We start from the raw sequence: 25,386 nt of genomic DNA, 5'->3' as shown, positions 1-25,386 counted from the left end.
TACCTGAAGCACTTGAAACTGCCAAACAAAGGCTGACGGGATGTCATTCGGGCTCGAGAAATGCAGCCGGATGGTGACAAAGAGAGGCACACACAGGAGGGGTCTCACTCCCTGAAGGAACAATAGCAGACATCGAGGACAGTTACAAGTACCTTGGAATTCTGCAGGCAAATGGCAACCTGGAGCAGGCAACAAGGAAAGCTGCAACAGCTAAATACCTCCAACGAGTAAGGCAAGTCCTGAGAAGCCAGCTCAATGGCAAAAATAAGACCCGGGCAATAAACAGCTACGCACTGCCCGTTATCAGATACCCTGCAGGAATAATAAGATGGCCAAAGGAAGAGATACAGACCACGGATGTTAAAACACGAAAGCTCCTCACCATGCATGGAGGGTTCCATCCCAAATCCAGCACCCTTAGACTAGCCGCAAGGAAGGAGGCCGAGAACTAGTGAGCGTAGAAGCCACTATCCAGGATGAAACATCCAAGATGCATGAGTACATCAAGCTCAAGGCCCCAACTGACAGTGAATGTGAATGTCTCAGGCAATGGAGAACAGAGGATACAGTGCTGGAGGACAGATCCTCATGGGAGGACAAACCCCTGCATGGGATGTACCACACCATAACTGAAGTGGCTGATATCAAGAAGTCCTACCAATGGCTAGAAAGGGCTGGCCTACAGGACAGCACTGAAGCGCTCATCCTGGCAGCTCAGGAACAAGCCCTGAGCACCAGAGCAATAGAGGCTCAGATCTACCACACCAGAAAAGACCCGAGGTGAAGGCTGTGCAAAGAAGCGCCTGAAACAATCCAGCACATAACTGCAGGGTGGAAGATGGTAGCCAAATGCCGGCCTTCAGACCAGCAAGTGTGGCGCCGGCGGTGTCCAAGGAAACTGACACACGTGAGTCTGACTGGAACCTAAGGCCTTTCCTGAGGGAAATGTGAAGCTCTGGATTGCTTTTCTTCTGTTACAGAGCCTGCTGAAGTCCCCCAAAACAAAGCAGAGGGTGACCCCCACCTTGCTTTTCCTGCAGTGGGGGGACACCCCCCTCCAGAGTCAGGTGAGGCCCCAGTTTACAGTTTCAGCCCTTAGATCCCCCCACCTCCCGCTCAGTGAACCCTCTCAATTGCAGGTGCGATCCTTCCTCTGGCGCTCGGCCTCCTCATCACTGCTCTGCTGCTGCTCATAATCGGCTGCCGCCTCAGACTTGTCCGCCACAGAATGAAGAAAGCCCGCCCCCTGACCACAGAGGAATCTGATTACCTCATCAACAGCATGTACCTGTAATCCAACAAAAGGTGTCTGCAGCAAAGCCTGATGTTGTGGAGATGGTCAAAACGTTTCCATTTTGTTTCCTAAACCCACCACCGATGTGTGAAGAAACCAGCTGTTCTTTACCCACAATCCTAAAGGTCTTTCTGTGGTTTCCTCACAGCTTCTGCTACTTCAGTCTGCCACTACCTGTGTTACTGACACGAACCTGCTGTTCCTCTGACACGAAATCCATGTTTAACCCTTGTGCTATCTTAGATGATCCCACCCTTACATTGATGTGTTCTCTCTACCACGACAAAGGTGGATAAAGGTGGAAAGATTTCATGTAATCCATGGACACCAGTGAAGATCACAAATAATTGAAGAAAAAAGGTTCAGAGCACTGTCTAGTGGGTCTAAATGACCCAACTCCCAATGTTAAAATGCCTGGGATAACACAATGGATAAATATGTGTCCTCCATCATGAGAAAAACACCACAAGAACATGTTAAAAGCACCAAAAACACCATTTTCATTGGAGTGGGTCTTTAGAAAATGTAAAATTTTTGTGCCTAGGATAGCACAAGGGTTAAATCTCTCCCAGCCTAAATACCCCCCCCCCCAGCATTCAATGTTTATTAAAGTGTAAAAAAACAAAAAAAAACATTTGTCAAATTCAAGTCAAACACAAATTTCACATCATGCTTTTATTTAGAACATACATCTTTAAGTCATTTTATTTTTATTAAAGGGTTACGATCTGTTTAAGAATATATTATTCCAGCGTGGCTACATGTAGACCACTCTATCCTTTACAAAAATAAATGTGAAAGGAATATCAAATGTGCTGATTATTGAGAGGAACACAATGACATGTGGTTACACAACAGAAAGGAACCTATGTTTGGACCGTTCAGACCAAGAATCAGACATTCGTTTGCTTCATACGCTTTATTTTGGCAAAGCAGTGAGCGTCCTTTGTGTAGTGTGGAGGTGCTCTGTTTTTTGAGTGTGTGGTCATGTGACCTGCGGATGGATGGGTGACAGCAGTTGTGGCGTTTCCGGTGTTTAATAATACTGCTCATGAGGGGGGGGGGGGGGGGGGGGGGGGGGGGGCTTAGCAGAAGACTCTTTAAAAGAAGCCTTCATCCTGTCCTGCCCTCTTTATAGCCTTCTGAAATGTGCCGCTTTAAAAATGTCTCAAATTGTTTGGAATTCAAATGTTAAAACCACAAACAAAAAAAAACTTCCTCCAGCGATTTGGACAGTGACCAAAAGGATGCAGGCCCATGAAGACAGAAACCTGAAAGCCCATCTGGAGAGTGGAGCGTCTGCAGCCACACAAACTTCCACAGCTCTGTTCAAACAAAAACAGCACGTCGGTGATGCTTTCAACCAGACGCTGAGGCCCCCCCGACTGTTCTGCTGCGCCAAACTCAAAGGTGGATGATGGACAGTCTTCCTCTTCAAAGCTCATCCCTGGAAAAAAGAGAAAACCACGTCAGAGGGCCACCAGCAGCTGACGGGACACATGCAAAAGCACCCAGGAGAAAAGAAGCTGCTTTGGTGGTTTGGGTTGATTAACTCTTTAACACCGGAGCTGTCGCCGGCGGCAACATGACACACGCTGTTCAACTACCTTCACTCAAGAGTTTCTATGTAATTGGCGCATTTCAGCAGAGACTTTGTGCCAATAAGCAACACGCTTGCATGTCGGCGCTTTTCTCCTGATCAGAATCAGCAGATTTATGTGAAACGCTTTACTAATGTAAAGACATACATATCAGCCCAAAAGGGCTAATCATGGCGTCAGAATAAGCTGATTTGGGTTGATTGCTTAAATACTTTACAAACATAAAACTAGCAAACATAAATGGTTGCATATTGACACCATGCTGCTTTTCTCTGTGTCAGCATCCGCTGGAAATGCGTACATCCTTTGAACAGTTAAAGAGTTAAACACTGGAGCTGAAACTCCGGCGTGAAAGGGTTAAGGGTCCAAACTGATCAAGCAGTCATGCTTCTGAAGGTTCAGGCTCCAAACAGAGATCGAGCCGTCAGTCAGGGAGGAGGAGGAGGAGGAGGGGGCAACAAAAACAACAACAAGCAGCAAAAGGGCAGCCCCTGAGGATCCGGCGTCTGCTCCAGGCTACACCGTTTCACCTTTGCCACTGTGAGAAGGACAGAGGGGGGGTGGAGGGGGGAGGAGAAGGAAGTCACTTCCACCTGGACCATTGCTTGTCTCTGTCTGTTAAAGGCACATAAATCACCCCCATCAGGGGCTTCATCTTGGTGCTGCCGTCCTCCAGCTTGTCGTACTGCTCCAGCATTTGGTTGCCCCCTGGAGGCCCGACAGGTAAAATCAGCCGACCGCCGGGCTTCAGCTGGTCCAGGAGCTGCAGGAGTTAGAGTTTACGGAGGATCAACACCATACAGGTGAGTCTGACATCGAAAACACTGAGCCATGACTCTACATGATCAAAACCTTAAGACATGCAAGAACATGCAAGAATCTGCATTTAACATAGCTGGACCTTAAAAAAAGTCTGCATGGAAATTCAAAATGCAAAAGGAAGAAAGAAAGAGAAAGAGTGCTGATATTATTTTAGCTGCCAATTCACCGAAAGTAACAATTTATTGATTCACTCCAATGAAAATGGTGTCTTTGGTGTTTTTAACGTGTTCTTTTGACATTTTACTGATGATGGAGGACACTTCTAAAGAAAATTCAGATTAAAAATGCATTTCTGAGTAGCAGATGAAATTTTTTTATAAAAGCTTGCAGTGATGTAGAAAATATAATTGGCTGGTAACAGTCTTCCTGCTCTACTCCATTCTGATCATCCACTGTCAGACAAATAGATCCATGAACGACTTTGTTTTCCTGGTCTGAGCTGGAATCTGGATCTAAACTGAATACAGCTGGATAGATCTGATACTGCTGGCTATTTGTTTGCACTACATAAGTTAGGTTGGGGTTGTGAGGGGCTGTAAGCTAGTGGGAAAGAGTGTAAACAAAGGGATGATGATAATAATAATAATAATAATAAACTTTATTTATATAGCACTTTTCAAAATCCAGATTACAAAGTGCTGTACAATTAATATGAGACAAAATCAGGATTAAAAACAGTTTCCAGTATGTAGAAATAAAACCCAGCACAAAATCGTGATAGTGGTTAGAATCAATAAAATCGATAAATCTGTAAAATCAGTAAAATCAATGAAATCAAAAAAATCAAATGTCTGAATTTAAGAACCAGTAAATCATTAAAAGCACTCCAATAGAGGTAGGTTTTTTGAAAGAGATTTAAATACTGGTAGGGACTCAGCGAGCCTGATCTCTTCATGGAGACCAGACCGTTCCAGAGTGTTGGGGCTCTTATAGCAAAGGCTCTTCCCTGGTCTTCAATCTAGATTGTGGGATTGTTAAAAGGCCTTTTGCTGAAGATCTAAGATTGCGACATAAGGAATGAGGAGATCAGCTATATATTTAGGGGCCAGTCCACAGAGTGCTTTAAAAGCAATCATTAAAATCATTAAAATCTATTCTAAAAGGGACTAGGTGGCAGAGCCGAGACGCCAAAACTGGAGTGATGTGGTCTCTCTCTTTCTGGTTCCGGTTATCAGTCTGGCAGCAGCATTTTGGACTAACTGGAGTTGATCAACAAGAATGGTGGAGCTACTCATTACTGAGTTACTTACTGTTTGGATCATTTCATTTCTGTTTTGCACCACACTGATTGGGTGACAGTGAAAGGCTGCTGATTGGATGATTTCTTGAAAAATAAAAGAATCGTACCTGAAACTTGTTTTTTGTCATGGTAGATGAAAGTGCATGCTCGTATAAATATTGGAAAATAGCATTTGGACTGAGGTACAGTAGTTTATTTTACTATAATGTAAAAACATCAGAGCAGACAACACACATGTGATGTCAGCAAAACTGATCAGTCCATGATTGCAGTCCAATGTGTGGAAACACTCTGAATGTAGCAGTCATGTGACCATCCAGTGTGCTAGAATGTTCTAAGAATGTTCCCTTTGGTTTCTTTGGATGTGGAAAAACAACAGTGGGCTGAACTTTAGGAAACTAAAATGTGAATGGATTTGACTTGTTTGTTTGGACACATATTTAATTCACACTTGATGATCTTGAAGAAAAACAAGGAATCTGGAAAACTTCACTGTTCAGTAGCAGGAATTTCTCTGGTCGAAGTTTAGGCTAAAGATGTTCTGGATCCATTTTAGTACAGTGAATCGGATTGAATCACATCGTTCAAAATGAACCAATATGAATGATTCAGATCAGAAACCACAAAGTAGGATTTGAATTGAATCGTCAAACCTTCACTCTCTAATATTTTCTACAGCTACAAAGCAGTTGTCTTGTTCACAAATGTCTTATTACAAGTATGAAACCTTTTTGCGGACAGACAACACTTTCCCAACAAATCTAACTTCAAACATGACTTACTAACTGGGATTTACTTACAGCCTGTGGGACGGTGGGCGCTGCTGCACCAACGTGGATGGCGTCATATGGCGCCTCCTCTGGGTAACCCATCCGCCCGTCTCCCACTGTGGGGAGAAGACAGAGATTTAGGTGGTTTTTACAGCGTTAAAAACTCCCATCTGAAAATGAGACCTCTGCATGCTCAAATCTGGCTCGGTTATGATATTAAATCCTGTTAGTTTCCGATGTATTTGTGAGGAGATGATGTTTGAGGCTAAAGAGCTGCTGCTGTCACAGTGAAGTCCTGACTCACCGTCCAGCATCACTCATGTGATTCTAAACCAACCAGCAGGTCTGAAACCAGGACAGAACCGCACAGAGAGACTGACATTTTTAGCAACTGATTAAGAAAGAAAAACACAAACACTCATCTGAGCTTCTGTTTCCAACAACATATGTTTGTGAAACACATTTTTCTGCAGATGGTGAAGCAACCAGACTCTGAGCTGGAACACTTGGAGTCCCTGTGAGCTCGGTTAGGACGGACGGCTCGAGCTGAGGAACCTCTGCATCCTTTCTGCGCTTTCGGAGCAGAACAACAGGACCAAATCAGCCACCGTAGCAGAGCGTTATGAGAAAGAGTACAGAAGAAACGGAGTAGAAAGGTAGCAGCCATGACGATGAGACACAGCAACTCACTGAAATGTGCTCGGATGAATGACGGCTCATTAAAACAACTTTTAGCGAGACACACATCGCTTCTCACAGTTTTCCCAAAAATCTCTATGTCGTAAACACATCAGCATATTTTCTTGACTGTTGCCTCAGTAACCGCCTTGCAGCATGACTCAGCTGAACTAAAGCAGCAGTAGAGTGTTGTGGCTGACGCTGATACAGACGTTCAAAATTGACCAGCGAAATAGAGTTTGAATCAGTGAACATGGATTGCAAAGCATAGGACTTCCATTGTTCTCTCTCTTTTTGCTTTGCCCCGCCCTCATAACGCCTGGCCAATGATGAGATCTTTTGTCAATGTCCAAATACAGATAAAATGCAAAGTCCAGGACTAGATCTGGACCAAATTAAGCTGATTTTGTCTGTTCCAACTGACTTTTCCAGTCTGTCTTCTCTTTAAAAAAGTGCTTATGTTTCCATTTAAGGATCCACTTTAACAGAAATCAAAAAGTTAATTTCCAGCTTTGATTGTTTTCTACTCAGATTATAAAAGGAGAATAACAGGAGAATCCTCCCGTAGCTGCAGATGAGTTCATTCAGAACAGTATTACAGCTGTTGATTATTAGCATACATCGATCAGTCATTTGAAAACAGAGTCTCTCCATATAAATGTTGTTTTTTAAATAATAGAAAAGGGTTTTGAAATATAATAAAATAATTTTAAAAACAGGATATATTTTATGAAATCCAGTGACTTCCAGCCTTTCAGTAAGGGATCACATTCAGAGTCTGCAGAGCGTTTAACCTGCATCTGTGTTGAACTGATGAGCGGCAGAAAGCGGCGCTCCCTGCTGAATGATTTAGGTTTTGCAGCAGCTAGCTGCTTCTTACCACAAAGGTGGGGAAAGACGACCAAAAAGTACAAACATTTTTAGAGATGAAACCTTACCAACCAGCTTGATTCGTCCGGACGTTATTAAACTGGAGTCGTCTTTCTTCACGTTGTTTATGGAGTCATCTACCAGCTCTTTGATGTGGTCAATTCCTATGACCTTCCCTTTGGGTCCTACCTGAAAGGCAGAGACGTTTGTGTCCGACCCTGCAGTGATCAGATGGCGTGTTTCCTGAAAGTTTCTGGTTTGAGGCTCACCATTCGGGCGAAGCAGACCGACAGGATGCCGCTGCCGGAGCCGACGTCCAGGGCCTTGGCTCCCTCGTACAGCTGGTCGTGAAGGAGTTCCAGTGCGTAGGCATGCTGGGCGGAGTCAAAGCAACAAGAATGATCACATCTGGCCATTGCGACCAACAAAGGGCGGTCAAGCCCAGAGATTAACCAGGGCTGGGTTTCAAAAATAAACTGTTTGATTCAAACTGAGCTTTATTTAAAGAGATGCAACTTCGATTTTCTGCACTTTAAGGTGCATCCTCAATGAATGGTTTAGATTCAAACTTATTTCATAGGCGCATTAAGCGAGACAAAAGAGTCAAAAAACTAGTCAGGCAGACTTCGACGGTGTAGGTACCAAAACTGTTTGGCCTGCAATAAGTGTTCAGTGGCAGTTTTGGTACCTACCTTGTTTGCAACACATAGAAAACACAACGGATATCACTAAAACAAACGTTCTGTGACGTCACAACCTTGTTAGTAACACCTAAAAAAACAGTCTAAACATTAGCTGCTTGAGCGTAGTTACAACAACACCCAACCAAACATTTTGACAGAGCACCGTCTACTTCTAAAAATCGCTTCAACATCAGTAAACCCAACCAGAATTAATCATATATGAGATGCTCCAGATTATAAGATGCACTGTAGATTTAAAAAAAAAAAGTAGGCTTTTAAGTGTGCTTTAAAATACTGTATGTAAAACCAGTTTTGTATTTAAGAAATTTGAAAGAAAATGTGAAAGAATTGAATTGAAATATTGTATATATAGACATAATTGAGTCCAGATGAGTTCAGGTTTTCTCAAAGAGTCCTCTGGAAGGTGGAGACCTTCATACCATGTGTGGGGCGCTGATGGTGGCCTGAAAACCTGTTGGTTAGAAGCAAACATGGGCTCGTTGATCACTCAGAAAACAGGCCAGAGTGCACAAACTATGGCGTCCATGCACCTACCTATGGACTGAGGCGAGTCCATGTAGGGGTTACACCTGGAGAAGTGTGCTCGGTCTGTGGCCAGCATGGCTTCGTACACCCTGTCGGATTTGATGATGCCATTTTCTGAGGATGCAGAAGAGTTTTTGTCAAAAGTGAGGCAGAAGAGAACCACACAGTCCTGCAGACGAATATGCAACAAGAAAGACACACGAATGAACGCATTGAGTTAAATCAGACAAACATGGAGTGGTTGGTATCCAAATAAACCTTATTCCTTATGCTACCTACACACCAGGCATGTGATGTGACCTGAAGAACGCGCTAAACGGGCCTTCTTGAACGCCCTATTGCCACATGTGTTCACACTGGACTGTCGCTACCCGATATTAGTGCATGTACTCACAGCTGAAAGAGGCTTGGTGTGAAATGTTAACACAGGGCACAGTAAGAAAGCGGCATAGCAAAAACAATATTGGCTTTGCAGACCATGGACTGCAGCGGGACAGAATTATGGACATAAAATTTAGATGTTGTAATGTTAACACTCAAAAGAACAGTCACACTTATCTAAACAGGTTGCATTTACACTGTAGTTTGTGGATTAAAGGGCCTATTTCATGCTTTTCCAATACTTTCACAATGAACTATATCCATGTATATGATAATATATTACCTTTGGCACACTAAAGAATGATCTTTTTATGAAATACGAGTTATTTTCACACTTCATTTTCCAACCCGGAAATAAGACGACTTGGTCTCTGAGGCTCCGCCTTTCTCTCTGTGTGGGTGTCGCCCATTGCATGACCTCAACATAGAGCCGGCCTTGGCAGCGTGTCTGAGTCTCCCAGGAAAACAAACAACATCCAAACCTTTACAGGGATGGATGTGCATACTGTGCAGAGTAAAGGAACGTGTTTTGACCAATCACCACTGGCACCACGCAGAAAGTGTGTGTGTGTATTCCTGAATAAACACACAAACACAAACACAAACACACACACACACACACACACACACCCCCCCACACACACACACACAGAGTATTCCTCTGAAAACCTAAGACGTTTTTAGAGGAATACTCAGAAATGTAAGAACAGATCAAAATACTGCTTTGAGGTTGTTTACAGTGAAGAATGAACATTATAATACACTTAAAAGCTAAAAAAAAGTTGATTTTTCATGACCCTTTAAGGAAGATACATGAGCTCGATTTCTTATGTTTGGAATACAATCAAAAGCTTTATTGTCACCAAGCAGAAAAAATGAACAATGAAGACTTAAATATTAAGAATGCACATGTAAAATATTAGCAAAATAAGATGATAAAACTCTTGAGCATTATTATATACAGTCCACATGATCACTTTTTTAACTGTACCTATTTGCATAAAGCCAATATAACCACAAAAGGTCCTTAACAAAAGCCTGCAGGGTTGAAAGGTTCAGCCAGAGGTGGCAGACTGATCAGCATGCCTTCTGCATGTGGTCTGCTTCAATCCAAATGAAGTGTGCTAGTCGGAAGCAAACATGTCTGGACTGAGATAAGCAGATATAGAGACTGATGCCCTCCTAAACACGCAGCTATGGGCAAAAAAGCGAGCAATGATACCCCTGACAGCACAGAGAGTATAAATAGAGCTGGCAAATACTTGACAGTGAATGTTGACGCACACTCAAGTCTGCAAATATCGTATTAAATTCACATATTAGCATTAAATAAGTTGATGTACTGGCTTAAAGGCTTATTATGAACAAAAAGGCTAAGTGTCAAAATGACATTACCATTTATTCCGAGTTGGACTTGGCACTAAGTCGCTCTTTCGATGTTGCTAGCTGCTATCGTGACACAGCAAATGTGAATTTCTGTCTCGTGCAACAGAAGGGTGGTTTCCAGAGTCGAGCTTTACGGTTTAAACTGTTCTCGTCAGTGAAATGACAGCGCAGTGGCCAGTGCAGACAGACATCAATGGATGTGGGCAGGGCACACAGCTAGCGCCGCTGCTAACGCTAGCTACATGCTCCTACATGACGCACATACATAGCTAGCTGGCCGGGCTAACATCACAATACACCCTAAATATTTAATGCAAATATTATGTAATTTGGGTGTTTAGTGCTTTTATTTTGATCTAAAATGACAGAAGCGCGCGCGTGTCCCACGGCGTAACGTGGTTTGGCAAAAAAAAAAAAAGGGGGTGGAGAAACTAGGGGCAACAGTGGTTAACAGTTTAAGCAACCAGCTAGCTACCGCACCTGCGCTAACAAGCACGCGCCCGAAAACAGTTTTCCAGCGTCGCGCGGGTGAATTGCTTGCCGATGCCACCTTAAAAACGCTACAAGACTCACTGCGAAGGTTGGTGACAAGTTCTGCGTGACTGGCTCCTCCAGATTTCCAGGCCATTATTAAGCAGACTTTGCGGAGTAAGTAGACAGCAGCTGTCAGTGCCGCGCCTGCGCCAACAGTTTTCCCGATGAAGCTCGCAACCTCGAGCGGAGACGGCGGAGCGGATACGTCACCAGACATCCAAATGATTTTATTACCGGGCCGCCTTTCACATACACTCCCTTTTAACAAAACACGTACAGTTTAATAAAATACAAACCCAATTAGATACGTACTGAGCCCAGTGTCAGTTTAAAGAGGGAATTCCTCTGTCTCTGCTTTATTGGAATTGTTGGGTAATAAAGAAGTCGGCCGCTAGGGGGAAACAGATTATCTATTAATTTAAAGAAGAATAGCACACTGTGATCTGGTCTTCTCGGGCCACCGTAGTTACGTATGAAGCAGCAGGCGCGTAGTTTCTCGTGTAGTCCGTAAACTGAAAACAACACTTCAAATTTTAACAAAAAGGCTTCAATTTCCATGGAGAGCATAAATGCCAAATATGTGTCTCAGAAAATCAGTAAGACGAGATGGTGTCCGGTTTCCTATTCTTCACTGCAACAACCAGAAGTCTTTGCTACGGGCTCGTGGGACAACGAGGTTAGCTAGTAGTACTACTACTAGCGCAAAACCACACAAATTATTAAGATCGCTTGCTAATTAACTCAATTTTTTTTATTAATTTAAATTATTTAAATACACTTTAAAAAATTGTTTTGATTCATTTGTCGTCGTGATTTAAATGTTCACTGAGTTTAATGTGAAACCCGTTGATTTATAGGACAACAAGGTGTCTATCTGGTCCATTGGAAATCACAACAATTCTGGATTAGAAGACGGATTTGAAGGAGACCCACAAATTTTATGTGAGCACAAACATGGCGGAGATGTTCTGGACCTGCAAGTAAGAAACCCAAAAGCTTCTAATGACGGAATCATCGGTGTTGATGTTTGATCTGTGGAGCCATTTCTTTATTTAGGCCTATAAACAAACTAAATGAAAAATAGAAATGAGCACAAAACCAAAACGAAATTTTAAATGTTCCCTTTTCTGTCATTAAAATTATTCAGCATGTCAAATAAGTGTCAGCAGTTATAAAGTCATAAAGATCCTTCAGAAGCTCACACCCAAATGTTTGATCAATTTGTGTAACTATTTGATTACATTTTTGTTCAATTCTTCTGGATTTTCCCACTTTATTATGTTGGATGGTTCACTCAGATATGTGTGTTTTTAACATGTTTTTGTAGCATTTTTCTCATCATGGAGGACAAAAGGATTTAAGCTTAGCACTGCATTTACGAGGACTTTTTTATTTAAATTGTAATGGATAAGGACCCGGTTTGCGATGCAGCAACTGCCATTGGCGGGCCAAAGTCTCCCTGTTCCGCACGCAGACAAATAGATCCACATCCGTCTTTGTTTTCCTTTGTCTGAGCTGGAATCTAAATCTAAACTGTACGGCAGGTTGTTTTTTTTTCTTGTGCTACGCTAATGTTAGATTGGGGTTGTGAGCGGCTGTTAGGTAGCAGGAAAGCGTGTAAACAAAGGAATGCTGGGAAATCATGGTAGGGTCACTTTCACGCTAACAGTCCCATCCACAACCCAGAAACAAATTTCTAATGAGCTTCTGTTGCTCTGCAGAAATTATGTCTTAAGGAACAACACAGGGTTTTTGATTTTTGCTAAAAACTGCATAATCATAATAAAAAAAACACTGGGAATGTTTTTACAATAGGTTTTAATTTTAAATGATTTTAAATGTGTACATTGTTTGGATAAAGTAATTTTTCTTGTTTTTCTTTGTTTCATGTTTTAGTTCTTGGACCAGGAACGGATGGTCTCAGCGTCATCAACGGGAGCAGTCACTATTTTCCGCTATCATCCAAACACTCATGTACGTTGTTTCTTTTCGGTTTTCTTGAGGAGAAAACAAAATGTCATGTTTAAAAACGGGTTTCCTTTTTGTTTCCTGAACAGACCATTTCAGTTCTGCAGCACTGGGCGAGGGCGCATAGCTACCCTTGTGACAACGCGCCCTGCACCGCCTTGGTCTGCAGCAGCCCGGAGATTGTCACTGTCGGGGAGGACGGCAGGATCGTGGTCTTCAGAGCCGACCAGGAAGGAGCGGTCCGGGTCATCGGTGAGATGAGGACTCGGATGTTACCGCCTCATCAGGAGTCGAGTCTAAAACTGTCCGTTGTGTTTGTTAGAGAATGCAGACAGCAGCACAATTCACGCGGTGACTTACCTGAAGACCACGGAGGTTTTGACGGTGAACTCCATTGGCCAGCTGAAGCTGTGGGACCTCAGGCAGCAAAGCAGCTCCCCATCGCAGATTCTGTCCCTGTAAGAGCTCTGAAATTTGATGTATTTATTATTTTTTTATGTATCTTTATCCTTTCAGAAACACACCTTTACTTGTTTGTCTTTTTTTCCACCAGGTCAGGAGACAGAGCTCCTCTGCACTGCGTTGACAGACATCCCAACCAGCAGCACATCGTAGCCACCGGGGGCCAGGACGGCATGCTCTGTGTGTGGGACGTGAGACAGGGGGGCACGCCCATCTCACTCATGGAGGCACACTCGGCTGAAAGTCAGATCCTTTCTTTATTTCACTTTAAACATATCTCTGGTTCTGTTTCACTAACTTTCCTTTGGATTTCCTCGTCAGTGTGGGAGGTTCGCTTCCACCCCACAAACCCGGATCACCTGTTCACGTGTTCGGAGGACGGCTCGCTGCTGCACTGGGAAACTGCCTCGCATTCCGAGATGCCCTCATTCTTACAAGGCAAGTCGTCATCAGTGAAGAGGCACTCCGATGAAAATTTTGTTTTTTGGTGTTTCCAACATGTTCTTTTCTTTTTTCTGATGATGGAGGCAGTTTGAAAAAAAAAACCCAGCTCGCTGCTCAGAGTTCTTAGCAGCATAATCATAATAAAAAGACCACAGGGAAGGCTTTTACAATGGATCCAAAGATGATTGGAATTGGAACTTTAAAAAGAGAAAGCCATGGATCAGATTTGAAGCTTTTATCTTTATGCATTCTTCTTTCTTTATGTCACTTAAAACACACAGGGTCAAATCAGGATCATCTCAAATTGACTGGAAAACCAGATTTTAAAATTGAAACTCTGAAATACAGCTGTCACTGTTTCGCAAAGGTGGTTTGGCAGAGTTTTAAACCAGATACCCTTCCTGTACTTATTCAGGCTAGTGTTATATGGGGGCGGGGCTTTGAGCCCATTGGTTACCATGACATGATTGATGTTGTGTGATAGAGGTCATGACAATGTCATTTCCACTTCAAAGGAGGGATGACTCGAGGTTACATTGTGTACTTTTGAATGTAATTTTTTTCTGGAAATGTTTTTCATTCACTTTAAGCTTGAACATATAGACTCTTCAGTCTGACTCCTTTTTTTTTTTTTTAATGCGTCCTCTCCATTCATTTCTGTGCAGAGCTCCGAATATTTTGACAACAATTTCTGATTTCGCTCCCTGGTGTCTTTGACTTTCCAAGTAGAGATTTAGCTAATTTTTATTTCCTCCTTCCTCCTCAGCGTTGTAGCTCTCTGAGAATTATTTAGACATTTCTCTCTCTGGTTGTTGACTCTGAGGACACAGTCATGACTTTGCACATTCCTCTGCTTTGTGTTCATCAAACATCCCTTCACTTCAAACTAAAACGATCTTGTTGACAGCTCAGAAGTTCTCTAAAGTCTAATTACAGCTTATCAGTCCTGATTTGTACAACAGAGATTTGTGTGTTTTGGCTAAAAACAAAGTCAGTCTTTTGAAAGGGTTAATATGAGACAAGATTTGTTATGAAATTTTAAAGAAGTTTAGAGTTTAAAGCCAATGACGCTGAAACAAATACAGGGACAATAATCTCAATCCTAGAGTGTAAACTCTGCATTTTTGATAGAATTTGGGGTAATTCTGAGAATATTTGCAGTTGGGGGTGAACGTTGGATTGTTTGAACTGTTGACAGGTGGCAGGAACAGCAGCGTGATCTCCCACGGCGCGCTGACCCCCGCTGGCGGGAACCGCCCCCTCAGCAGCGCCTGGCTCTGCGGAGATTCTGGCAAAGGCTGCCTGGAGACGACGCACATGCTGCCCAGCCAGACCATGTCCGTCAACAGCCTGGACATCATCGGACAGTGTCTCGTCTGCGGCACCGACGGAGAGGCCATTTTTGTCAACAGACATGTCCCAGTTTAAAAAATAAGTGTCTTTTGTGAGGAAAGAGATGTTACTGTCCTCATGTTGTGTTCTGACTGTGTTTTGTACAGATTTGATTTAAAAGGTTATTAAATTACAAATAAACGCTCAAATAAGTCTAAAAAGTTGTTTTATTGTCAGTCTTGTTTTTTTATTTTCCAATATTTACGATTATTTGATAGATTTGTATTTACACTGTGTAAAAAAAAAAAAAAAACAAACAAGTCAGCTGCTAAGAACACAGGGAAAAATGGTCTTGATTTCAAATTAAATGTGTTAAACATCTTAAAGTAATACTTCCTCACAGAAATTCTATTTTTTTTTTTTACTTGACTGTTGTTTAATCATCTTTTGAGGACTAATACTCACAGATGAAGACAAACATATGAAATTATACTGCCTACCTTAAGGAAAATTCATAGTATTATGAAGCACTAGTCATTTTAAACAATTTGAAACGATTTTTTTTAAAGATCTTTTTCTTGTAATCGTTTTATTTCTGGTTTGCTTTTTATAAATTTTTAAGCAATGGGTTGTTTTTGATCTCATTCCCTGTTTGTTTCTTGACCCTTGATAGTTTTATTTTGAAAGCGGCGGCCACCGGAAGTGCAGCGCTGCACTCTGACGGCAGCGTTTACTTGTCATTCAGACATCCCGGGAATCCAACGCGACAAGGAACCAGTCACCGCGGCTCAGACATTTATCCATTTAACCTGCGTCCAGCGGAATTAACCCAAAAACACATCGAGCCGTTCAAACAGGGAGACAAGCGGCCGCTTCACGCGCTGGTAGGTTCCGGTTCTCTCTGCTGGTCTCTGAGCAGCCGCTAACCCTCAGCTGCTGTTGAATTTTAGCAAACACAGCAGGCCGTAAAGAAATGTTTGTCTTTGTCTGACGAATACAGCTTATTGTTTTAATCACAAACGACACCTACTATGTTTATAGTAAGGTAAAAAGATTTTTATTTTTAAGATATGTTTACATATTTAATGTTAATTGACGTAGAATTAGCGTCAAAGTAGCGTTTGTTAGCTAACAGAGCTAACAAGCTAGCATGTTTTGGTGTTACAAAGAAGACAGTTAACTTTTAAGTATAAACATGTAAAATACATTAAATGTCACCCGGAAGTAGGGATATAAACGTATTAAATCTAAGCTTAGCTCCTGTTTGTGACGGAAACATGGCCCTGTTTTTCAGTGCCCCTTTGAATTGAATTGAATTGAATTGAATTGGCTTAACCTGTTTGGTAGCATAACATGTATTCTTTGTCGTTCTCACGCTGCTGAAAACACATCCAGCTGAAGCATGCTGCTGTGAGGACCGACCAGAGCCTGCACTGCTGTTACCCTCTTCATCCTCCATCGTCATCGTATATGATCCTACATGAGGAGAGCGGAGAAGCCCGAGGGCTACAGACAGATGAGACCTAAGACCTTCCCCGTCAGCAACTACAATGGCAACAGCCAGCAGATGCTGCAGGAAATACGCAACAGCCTGCGGAACCTGACCAAGCCCTCGGATCAGCCGAAAGGGGACACCGGGGGACCTGGAAAGATGGCCCCTGAAGATCCACGGCAGCAGGGGCGCAGCGGGAACCTCAAAAACCAATACCAGAAGGCTTTACAGGAGATCCGCAAGTCCCTTGTTCCGTATAAAGTGAACGGTTCTGGGGACGAGGAGTCCACCACGTCAGGTGCTGATGGAAACAAGTCCCAGGACCAATCTGGGTTTGAGGAGGTATGAGGAATGCGTTTAGTCTTCTTAGATAATTGGATTCCATTCTGTACATACTTGTGCGGCTGAGGACGGTCACATGGTGCACTTTGTTTAGAGAGGAGTTATGTAGGAAATGCCAGGTATTTGACAAGCTGGTACAGTTAATACCATGGAAGCTGCATAGTTAACGATTTGCGGGCGTTGGTGTGGAGGAGGAGGAGGAGGAGGTCTGTCATCTTCATCTGTGCGTTCTGAAAGCCTAATGATGACGTGTTGATGATTAACACTCCAAAAATTCACAACATTTGAATTTTTTTCTTTCCTGTATACATTTCAAGCTTATTAATCAGTTGTTCTCTTCTGAAGCCATCCAGTGGACGCCGTGGGGGGGTTGCCTCAGACTACATGTTAAAGCCGAGTTACCAGGACCCAATGAGAGATCAGATGACTGCTTCCAGTTCAAACTCTTCAGCCCTGAAAGCCCCGGGTACGCACTCCTGTGGTGACGGTTGCTTCGTTTGATGACAAGTGTTTGTGTCTATTTGGCTGGTTAAACATTTGTGTGTAACCCAACGGTCTCAGAGATGTGCGGTTCTGGACAGAGAGGAAACATTCTGTTGTTTCTGAGGATACATAGAACGCCTTCGGTTAACGGCGAGGAGCTTTTGTTATTCAGACACTTTTCTCACTGTTTCACCTTATTAGGTTCTGCTCGGTAAAACTGAAATTTTTTTTGTGTGAAAACGAACATTTATGAAATTCTTCAGGTTATTTAGGAAAGCTTGAATTTAAAAAAAAAATCCCTAAATAAAATTAAATAACTGAGGGGAAGATTCCATTCATGTAATCTTTTGCTGTGGTTTGTTAATCTATATTCCTGGTTTGTGTTTAATCCCAGATATAATCCCAATCTGGCTAAATTTATGGTTTCAAGGCATTGATTGATTTCAAATCAGATTATTATCCTGCATGTAAGCAGTTTCACTTTTTGCCAAAGATGGAGCTGTTGTGCGGCATTGAATGTGTGCTTAGTCTAACGATGTGTGTGTGCGTGTGTGTGTATAGAAGCCTTCCACATGCCGCAGGTGGTGCTGCGGAGGCCGAGCTGGAAAGGCTCCATGGAGTCTTTGGGCTCTCGCCACGGCCCCAATATGGTGGACGGGATGATGTACCGCTCGGACAGCCCCGGACCCCCCCCTTCGTTCTCGCAGGCTCACCCGACTGCCAACCAGAGGGTCAACCCCCCCCTCCCTCCTCAGATGCGCAGCGTCACACCTCCCCCCAACCGGGCCATGCCACCTGCGCCGTCCTGGGACAACAACCCGCAGACTAACCGCCTCCCTGGAAATATGGATTTCTTCCCCACCCGCATATCCCCGGTGCCTCAGGCCCCCTGGGCTGATGGGTATCCAACCCCCGCAGCCCCGAACCAGCGAGTGATCGGCCCCGCCGCTGGAAGTCACCAGCCCATCATAATGCAAAGCTCCGGGGGGAGCAAGTTCACCTTTCCCTCTAGCTGGACTCAGAGTGGTTCCTCCCAACCGGAGCATGTGTCAGGGGGGAGCAGACAGCCCCCTCCCCCTTACCCTCTTACTCAGAGCAGCTCCACTGACCCCCAGGTGGGGGGACCCGCCTCGTCTCCTTCCTACATCAACGGCGGCGGGATCCCTCCATCCCTGATGATCAGTAACCGGAACAGCCACAACCTGGAGATGTACGGCATTGCCCCCCAGTCCTGGTCCCAGAGCCAGCCCCCGCCTGCCAACTGCAACAGCAACCAGGACCTGTCCCCGTCGTGGCAGCACAACGTGCCCGTCCGCTCCAATTCTTTCAACACCCCCCAGCTGAACGGTAGGCCTGCTCACCCCGCCAGCTCCCAGCCCTCTGCCACCACCGTCACCGCCATCACGCCGGCCCCCATCCTGAACCCCGTCAGGAGCACCAAAGTCCATAAACCCGAGCCTCAGACAGCTGTCGCCCCCACGCACCCTCCCTGGATCCAACAGGGGGCGCTGCCGGGACCTACATACTCGGAGCCCTCCCTCCCCGTTTCCCAGGCTCCTGTTGAGGCGCCTGGCTATCAGGGCCCTCCCCCGCCCTACCCCAAGCACCTCCTACAGCCAGCGTATGTTGTTGGCACCAACAAGCTGAGCAGAGAGGAGGCGGCAGAGGAGGAGGCAAGTGGCGAGAACTCCAGAGAGAAGGCGCCAGAAAACCCTGAAACTGCGGCAGCAGAGAAGGAGAGGAAGCAGATCACCACCTCGCCCGTCCCCGTCCGCCGCAACAAGAAGGACGAGCCCAGGGGGGAGTCCGGGAGGGTGGCACTGTACTCCCCCCAGGCCTTCAAGTTCTTCATGGAGCAACACGTGGAAAACATCCTGAAGAACCACCAGCAGAGGATCCGGAGGAGGAAGCAGCTGGAGAGCGAGATGCAGCGGGTGAGGAACCTCCCCCTCTGGGTCCGACACCCCCATTCCCCCAATCTGTGGACGCCCTTTGACCTTTCTCTTGCTCTTTTTTTCTTAGCTGCTTTGTCTTTATTTCCTGATCTGAAAGGTAAACATTTCTGCTGCTTCAGGTCTGATCTTCTTCTTCTTCTGAGCTGCATCAGTCAAGCATGCTAGCATGTCCCCCAGCCCCCACCCCAACGTTTAACTTAACGCTTGAACACGGTTTGTGAAAAAGCTGCAGGTGGCGTGTTTTTTGCTGACTGTGCTTGTTTCCGTCTCAGGTGGGGTTGTCCTCAGAAGCTCAGGAGCAGATGCGGATGATGCTCTGCCAGAAGGAGTCCAACTACATCCGCCTGAAGCGCGCCAAGATGGAGAAGTCCATGTTCAAGCAGATCAAGACTCTGGGCATCGGGGCCTTCGGTCAGGTGTGCCTGGCCAGAAAAGAAGACACGGGGTCGCTGTACGCCATGAAGACCCTCCGCAAGAAGGACGTTCTCCTGAGGAACCAGGTGGCGCATGTGAAGGCTGAGAGGGACATCCTGGCGGAGGCAGACAACGAGTGGGTGGTGCGGCTCTACTACTCCTTCCAGGACAAGGACAACCTGTACTTTGTCATGGAGTACATCCCCGGGGGGGACATGATGAGCCTCCTCATCCGGCTGGGCATCTTCAAGGAGGACCTGGCGCAGTTCTACATCGCCGAGCTGACCTGCGCCGTGGAGAGCGTCCACAAGATGGGCTTCATCCACAGAGACATCAAGCCGGACAACATCCTTATCGACCGAGACGGACACATCAAGCTGACAGACTTCGGCCTCTGCACCGGTTTCCGCTGGACGCACGACTCCAAGTACTACCAGAGCGGTGAGTGCCGCCCGTGCGTTCAATTCCCTCAACCCGAGGAACTACTTCTCTGTATAATGACTGTTTTTTTAAGTTTGATTCAACCAAATTCTGAATATAGAAGACTTTTCTTGGAGGAAAAAAACCCATGACCGAAAAAATTGCAAAATTATGGCCCCAAACTGCTGCTTTAAAACACTTAAGTATTTCAAAACTCACTTTTGACTCAAGTTGATTGATTTTCCAAAACTTCTTCCCTTTACTGAACAAATTTTCCTTTTAAATAAACAAAACAAAAGTTCAACTTCAGGACAATTCACCCTAAAACAGTTCAATAAATGAAGAAATATCTGTATTCCTCCGAATTCACAGCGTTCTGCAGGTTTATGAGGCACTTTATAGAAAAAGATCTTCAGGACCGTGACGTTTCTGCTCCACCCGGTTTAAATAAAGTTTTAGGTGTGAGGGTCAGTCGTTCCTGTGCAGACTCTGAGGTCTCAGTTTTTGCTCCATGCCAGGAGACCACGTGAGGCAGGACAGCATGGACTTCAGCAAGGAGTGGGAGGAGTCTGCCAACTGCCGCTGCTCAGACCGCCTGAAGCCGCTGGAGAGGAGGAAGGCTCGGGAGCACCAGCGCTGCCTGGCCCACTCCCTGGTGGGAACGCCCAACTACATCGCCCCAGAAGTGCTGCTCAGATCAGGTGAGGGGGGCTGGCGATACGGGTGAGGGGTTGTTGATCCCACTTTCTCTTTTTTTGGTCGATTTTTCTACCTCATTTATATTAGAAGTGTATGGAGCTGCTGTATAAATGTGACTTCCTCTTTAAAATCTACTTAAAAAAACATTTACATTTAAAAATGAGTTTAATCAGATCATTAAAATTCTAATCTTATCATTTTAATTTTCCAATTTTTCAGTGGGTCTGTCTTTAAACTTTTAGTCATTTTAGGAATTAAAAGACTAACATTTAATGACTACAGATAAATACAAATAATTTTCTAATCTATAATCGAAAGATTTCATGCAAAAAAAGCTCAGAATGAAAGTTTTTGAAGCTGCCCCCCCCCCCCTTTTTACATAATGGTATCTTCTCTTATTTTACAAATGGAGGATTTTTTGCTTCCAAGTTTGAGTGACATCAGAGCTTTATATAAATATATATATTTATTATATATTTATATTTCCTGTAACATCACTTTTTCTTTGATTTTTAGCCAAATAAAAGCATTTTTGTCTAAAAATAACAAACTCTTAATGCTGCGTTCACACCAAATGCCATTTTTGTCCACTGCCTCTGCTGGACGCTCGTCCCGGAAATGTGTTCATAAAGTTGTGGCTCCTGATGCGTGTGGGCGGAGCTACTGTGAAGGTCTTGGACTGATTGCTTCATGGCAGCATTTACTGTTTGTGTCCTTGACCTTGTGTGGGAGAGACCAGGTTTATTTAGAAGAGTTCTACTAAAGCGTTGGTAATCACGTCTCCATGTCTGGGTTCATGACATCATCAGAGACTCTCCCGGTACAGTTAGCTTCACCGTCTGCTGCAGGAGACTTCCTGTCCCGCATTAGTCAGAGGAGGGAGTAAATAGAATAAAATTATCAGACCACAAATGGTAAACGGCGTGTGCTTGGATGGAGCAAAAGCGTTTTACAGTCACATTCCCATTCACACACTCCGCTGTTGAACACTGGCGCCAATCTGAACCACCAGGAGCAATGTGGGGTTCAGTGTCTTACCCAAGGACACTTAGACACATGGCAAGGCAGGAATCGAACCTGTAAACTTCCTATCAGAGGTTGACCGCTCGACCCCTGCACAATACCTTAGTATTATTGTCTCTATGCAAATGAAAGTTCAGGAGGAAGCCGATCCGGGTCTCCTCCATTACTTCATCGGTACGTTACCGTCCAAAGCTGAGCTCCTGATTGGTTGATGTAACGCAAATTCTTAGTCAAAATAAGAATATTTGAACCTCGGGCTGCAGAACCGCGTTCAGCTTGAACGCAGCTTTAGGCTTTCAGGGGTTATTTAGTGTTTTTTTTTTTTATAGCTTTAATGGTCCTCACGTGGTTCAGGTAAATCTCAAGAGTTTCCCTAACGATTCAGGATTCTTGTGGTTCATGTTGGACACGTCATCTCAGTGAGTTTGTGTTGAAGACTCAGACGCCGTCGAGCGTTTCCATTGCAGGAATGCACAGCCAAATTCTTCCGCAGCTGATTGGATTTTCTGCATAACTGCAGTTGTTTAGCGTGTGTGGATGTCAAATGTTGGTGTGTCCCTGCAGGTTACACGCAGCTCTGCGACTGGTGGAGCGTGGGCGTCATCTTGTACGAAATGGTGGTGGGACAGCCGCCGTTCTTCGCCAACACCCCATTGGAGACCCAGAAAAAGGTATACGAAGCAGCTGCGGTGAGGCGCCCTGAACCTGTGTGCCTCTGTCTAACGCCTCTGTCGCTGTGTTGGAAGGTGATCAACTGGAAGACCACGCTGCACATCCCCCCTCAGGCCAAGCTCAGCCCCGAAGCGTCTGATCTCATCGTCAAACTGTGTCGCGACCCCAAAGACCGCCTCGGCACCAACGGCGCTGACGAAATCAAAGCCCACTCTTTCTTCAGGACCATCGACTTCTCCAGTGACCTCAGGCAGCAGGTGGCGCCCTACATCCCCACCATCGCCCACTCCATGGACACCTCCAACTTCGACCCTGTGGACCCGGACAAACTGCGGAGCATGGACAGCGAGAACAACCACAACGACACGCTGACGTCGCTGTTCCGCAACGGCAAGCATCCCGAGCACGCCTTCTACGAGTTCACCTTCCGACGCTTCTTCGACGGCTACGGACACCCGTACAGCTGCCCCAAACCCATCGAGTACGATGAGGACTGCGAGGGTGTGCCCCCAGACGCGCAGGGCCAGGAGCAGGTCTACGTGTAGCGGTTCACGTCACGTGACAAAAGCCTGTTTCTACTTTATTTCATGAGGAAAAACTGGAGTCTGAGCTCACGTCTGGCTGTTCTGCTTTTGTCCCACACTGACCCTTCTAGGACAGACTGTCAGTAGATGTTAGAAGTTCCTTAGTTTCAGAATCTCCGTCTGATATCAGCCTCTTCCGCCGGACCCTTAAACCCCGCCCCCACATTCAGGAACAATCTACGGTTCAAAAGTGAATCGGCGTGCTCTTAAACCCCCAAACGACTTAATTTATTTAAAGCTGTAGATACCGCTTGTGTATGAGAATTGCGTTTATCTGAGGAATGTTCAGAAGTTGTCCTAATTTATATTAAAATGCGTTTCCATGGGGATTTCATAGCAGGGAGGAGTGGTTCCTATGATTCTTTGCTGTGCCTTTTGTTTTGATTCTGTGGTTTTACCAAATATTACGAAGGTTAATAATCAGACTGGCATTTAAATGAGTAGCAGTAGCTGATCGTACTACACTAGTCTTATTTTTCTAATTTATACTTAAAGTGTATTTATAAATGAAGTTGTAAACAGGTTGTACATAGCCCCGCCCTCTTCTTTCTAGACGGGCCAGTGTCTGTCTCTGACAGGAACTTTGAACTTTTTTCATCAACCAAAGCACTAAAAATGTGGGTTTGGAGCCCCAATAAACCTGCAGGTGGAGTAAACACTATGAATTATGGGTAATCACACTTTTTTAGCACCTGATGAAAGGTAAACTCTTCCTCGTGTGTGGTTGGGGGGGTGGGGGGGTGTTCTTGCTGTCCTCTTTAGGAAACATCTGAATGTAGTTGTCACGGCGACGCCTCGCCCCGCACTGCTTTTGTTTGCGTTGTTAAAGTTTATTTTTTGTACATGTGATTCTGGGATGAGGGGTCAGAAATAAACAGATTTGAAAGGTTTTCTTTTCCCTTAATCTACAGGTGGAAACTTGATGGAATATTTGAATTATATTTATTCAGTTACGGCAAAATGTGTTTGTGTTTATACCAGAAAAACTCGTGTTTTTACTTTTAATACAAAAAAATAAGACCATTAAAGAAAAATGAGAATCAAGTTGTAAAATGAGGAAAAAGTCATTGAAATCATAAAAGTAGTAAAATTTGAAATGTATTAAAGTTCAAGTCGACAACTTGAGAACAAAACTAAATTCATTTGAAAAGTGGCATTTTTACAGGAATAAAGTTTTCAACGCCACAAGGGGCCCCAAGTCTGGGTCGCCCTGTGCCGGTCCCCAACCGGAATAAAACGCAGGGTTGTCAGGAAGGGCATTCTGGGTAAAAAGCGGATTCACTGCGGCAATCCCTGAAGGGATATGCTGAAAGAGGAACAAGTTCAATCATCTTTGTTCAAATAATTTAAAAGCTAAATGTTACTTTTGAATTTTGAAAAAGCACGACTTTTCCGTGTAAAAAATGACATTTAAGCTTGTTTATTTTCCTTTAACCCTGGTGCTATCCTAGGCACTTTAACATTGGGAGTTGGGTCATCTAGACCCACTAGACAGTGCTCTGAACCATTTTTCTTCAATGATTTGTGATCTTCACTGGTGTCCATGGATTACATGAAATCTTTCCACCTTTATCCACCTTTGTCATGGTAGGGAGAACACGTCAATGTAAGGGTGGGGTCATCTAAGATAGCACAAGGACTGTTTTAGATTTTTATCCTTGTAAAATGCTGACCTTTTCCCGTCACATTTTTCTCATTTGTGCACGTTTTCTTTTACAGTGGCCCAAATACTCTTTCATAAATATGACTTAAAAAGCCCTAAAATTACAAAAATTTCCAGTCTACCTAAATTCCATCACTACTCCTTTACCCCTAAAAAACTACATGCGGGAATATCCAGTGCTCTGGACACAAACTCACTTTATTTATGACATCCTCCATTTCCTGAAGTTAAAAAAAAGAATATGAACATTTTATGTTCATCTGTTCTGATGAGGAAAACTAAGTACTTTTGTTCCAAATGACACATCAAAGTGCAATGCATTGTGGTCTATATTCACCATCGATACTGGTTTTGACAGTTCTGGGAATTTTCCAAGACACTGGATTTTGGAAATGTAGATTCGAACATGCGGACCAAATGGCAAACGCCCTAAAATAGTGGAGTAAGTAGTGAGGAAATTCAGAATCCCTTTCTACAACACAAAGTTTGAGCACTGCCACCACTAGATGGCAGCAAAGCCTGAAAATAACAACTAATGGTTGGAAATACAACTTCAACAGGAATTTACATGAGTTCATTTTTAGAGAAATGTATAGTTCCTAATTCAATTATTTAAACCTTTAGTGGG

At 44.2% G+C, this 25,386-nt stretch overlaps 4 protein-coding genes across 8 annotated transcripts; 3 read left to right on the top strand and 1 right to left on the bottom strand.

Annotated features, from left to right (window-relative positions):
- The first annotated feature begins 731 nt into the window (after positions 1–731).
- Positions 732–2,105, top strand: lrp11 (low density lipoprotein receptor-related protein 11). Its single transcript, XM_011491977.4, has 3 exons — positions 732–907; positions 981–1,067; positions 1,140–2,105. Exons 1-3 carry the CDS (start codon positions 850–852, stop codon positions 1,292–1,294), a joined length of 300 nt encoding a protein of 99 aa, XP_011490279.1. The 5' UTR covers positions 732–849; the 3' UTR covers positions 1,295–2,105.
- On the bottom strand, positions 1,955–11,022 carry pcmt (protein-L-isoaspartate (D-aspartate) O-methyltransferase). 4 transcript variants are annotated; one of them, XR_911247.4, is made up of 8 exons: positions 10,845–11,022; positions 8,514–8,618; positions 8,399–8,430; positions 7,545–7,649; positions 7,344–7,464; positions 5,758–5,843; positions 3,426–3,658; positions 1,955–2,741 (listed from the first exon to the last, which is right to left on the bottom strand). XR_911247.4 is itself a non-coding variant. In XM_004083783.5 (8 exons), exons 1-8 carry the CDS (start codon positions 11,020–11,022, stop codon positions 2,729–2,731), a joined length of 810 nt encoding a protein of 269 aa, XP_004083831.1. In that variant the 3' UTR covers positions 1,955–2,728. The 4 variants fall into 4 exon arrangements, 3 of the variants coding, with proteins under 3 accessions (XP_004083831.1, XP_078798727.1, XP_078798728.1); XM_004083783.5 differs by having other exon boundaries at positions 3,489–3,658; XM_078942601.1 differs by having other exon boundaries at positions 2,603–2,741; positions 3,533–3,658.
- An 88-nt stretch (positions 11,023–11,110) lies between these two features.
- nup43 (nucleoporin 43) lies at positions 11,111–15,232 on the top strand. The gene is made up of 8 exons (XM_004083784.4): positions 11,111–11,481; positions 11,663–11,785; positions 12,702–12,779; positions 12,863–13,025; positions 13,096–13,231; positions 13,327–13,478; positions 13,557–13,673; positions 14,878–15,232. Exons 1-8 carry the CDS (start codon positions 11,362–11,364, stop codon positions 15,105–15,107), a joined length of 1,119 nt encoding a protein of 372 aa, XP_004083832.1. The 5' UTR covers positions 11,111–11,361; the 3' UTR covers positions 15,108–15,232.
- A 463-nt stretch (positions 15,233–15,695) lies between these two features.
- Positions 15,696–23,985, top strand: lats1 (large tumor suppressor kinase 1). Of its 2 annotated transcripts, none has more exons than XM_011491979.3 (8): positions 15,696–15,895; positions 16,407–16,845; positions 17,191–17,311; positions 17,890–19,262; positions 19,556–20,138; positions 20,636–20,818; positions 22,404–22,510; positions 22,586–23,985. In XM_011491979.3, exons 2-8 carry the CDS (start codon positions 16,492–16,494, stop codon positions 23,054–23,056), a joined length of 3,192 nt encoding a protein of 1,063 aa, XP_011490281.1. In that variant the 5' UTR covers positions 15,696–15,895; positions 16,407–16,491; the 3' UTR covers positions 23,057–23,985. The 2 variants fall into 2 exon arrangements, with proteins under 2 accessions (XP_011490281.1, XP_078798721.1); XM_078942595.1 differs by lacking the exon at positions 15,696–15,895 and adding an exon at positions 15,921–16,056.
- The last annotated feature ends 1,401 nt before the right edge of the window (positions 23,986–25,386 follow it).

This window comes from Oryzias latipes, chromosome 24 (assembly GCF_053564925.1).
Source record: "Oryzias latipes strain Hd-rR chromosome 24, Olatipes_Hd-rR_3.1".
NCBI classification, from domain to species: Eukaryota; Metazoa; Chordata; class Actinopteri; order Beloniformes; family Adrianichthyidae; genus Oryzias; species Oryzias latipes.
The sequence above is the reverse complement of the archived record's forward strand: the minus strand, read 5'-3'. Positions and strand labels throughout refer to the sequence as shown.

Bases quoted from the DNA above. Each gene is read 5' to 3' on its own strand.
- lrp11 (XM_011491977.4), top strand. From the start codon at position 850: ATGCCGGCCTTCAGACCAGCAAGTGTGGCGCCGGCGGTGTCCAAGGAA. The intron at 908-980 runs GTGAGTCTGACT...CTTCTGTTACAG, and splicing joins GTCCAAGGAAACTGACACAC to AGCCTGCTGAAGTCCCCCAA. The intron at 1,068-1,139 runs GTGAGGCCCCAG...TCTCAATTGCAG, and splicing joins ACACCCCCCTCCAGAGTCAG to GTGCGATCCTTCCTCTGGCG.
- pcmt (XM_004083783.5), bottom strand. From the start codon at position 11,022: ATGTCTGGTGACGTATCCGCTCCGCCGTCTCCGCTCGAGGTTGCGAGC. The intron at 8,431-8,513 runs GTAGGTGCATGG...TCTAACCAACAG, and splicing joins GGACTCGCCTCAGTCCATAG to GTTTTCAGGCCACCATCAGC. The intron at 7,465-7,544 runs GTGAGCCTCAAA...TCTGCCTTTCAG, and splicing joins CGGTCTGCTTCGCCCGAATG to GTAGGACCCAAAGGGAAGGT.
- nup43 (XM_004083784.4), top strand. From the start codon at position 11,362: ATGGAGAGCATAAATGCCAAATATGTGTCTCAGAAAATCAGTAAGACG. The intron at 13,232-13,326 runs GTAAGAGCTCTG...TTTTTCCACCAG, and splicing joins CCATCGCAGATTCTGTCCCT to GTCAGGAGACAGAGCTCCTC. The intron at 13,674-14,877 runs GCAAGTCGTCAT...AACTGTTGACAG, and splicing joins GATGCCCTCATTCTTACAAG to GTGGCAGGAACAGCAGCGTG.
- lats1 (XM_011491979.3), top strand. From the start codon at position 16,492: ATGAGGAGAGCGGAGAAGCCCGAGGGCTACAGACAGATGAGACCTAAG. The intron at 20,139-20,635 runs GTGAGTGCCGCC...GCTCCATGCCAG, and splicing joins CTCCAAGTACTACCAGAGCG to GAGACCACGTGAGGCAGGAC. The intron at 22,511-22,585 runs GTATACGAAGCA...CTGTGTTGGAAG, and splicing joins CATTGGAGACCCAGAAAAAG to GTGATCAACTGGAAGACCAC.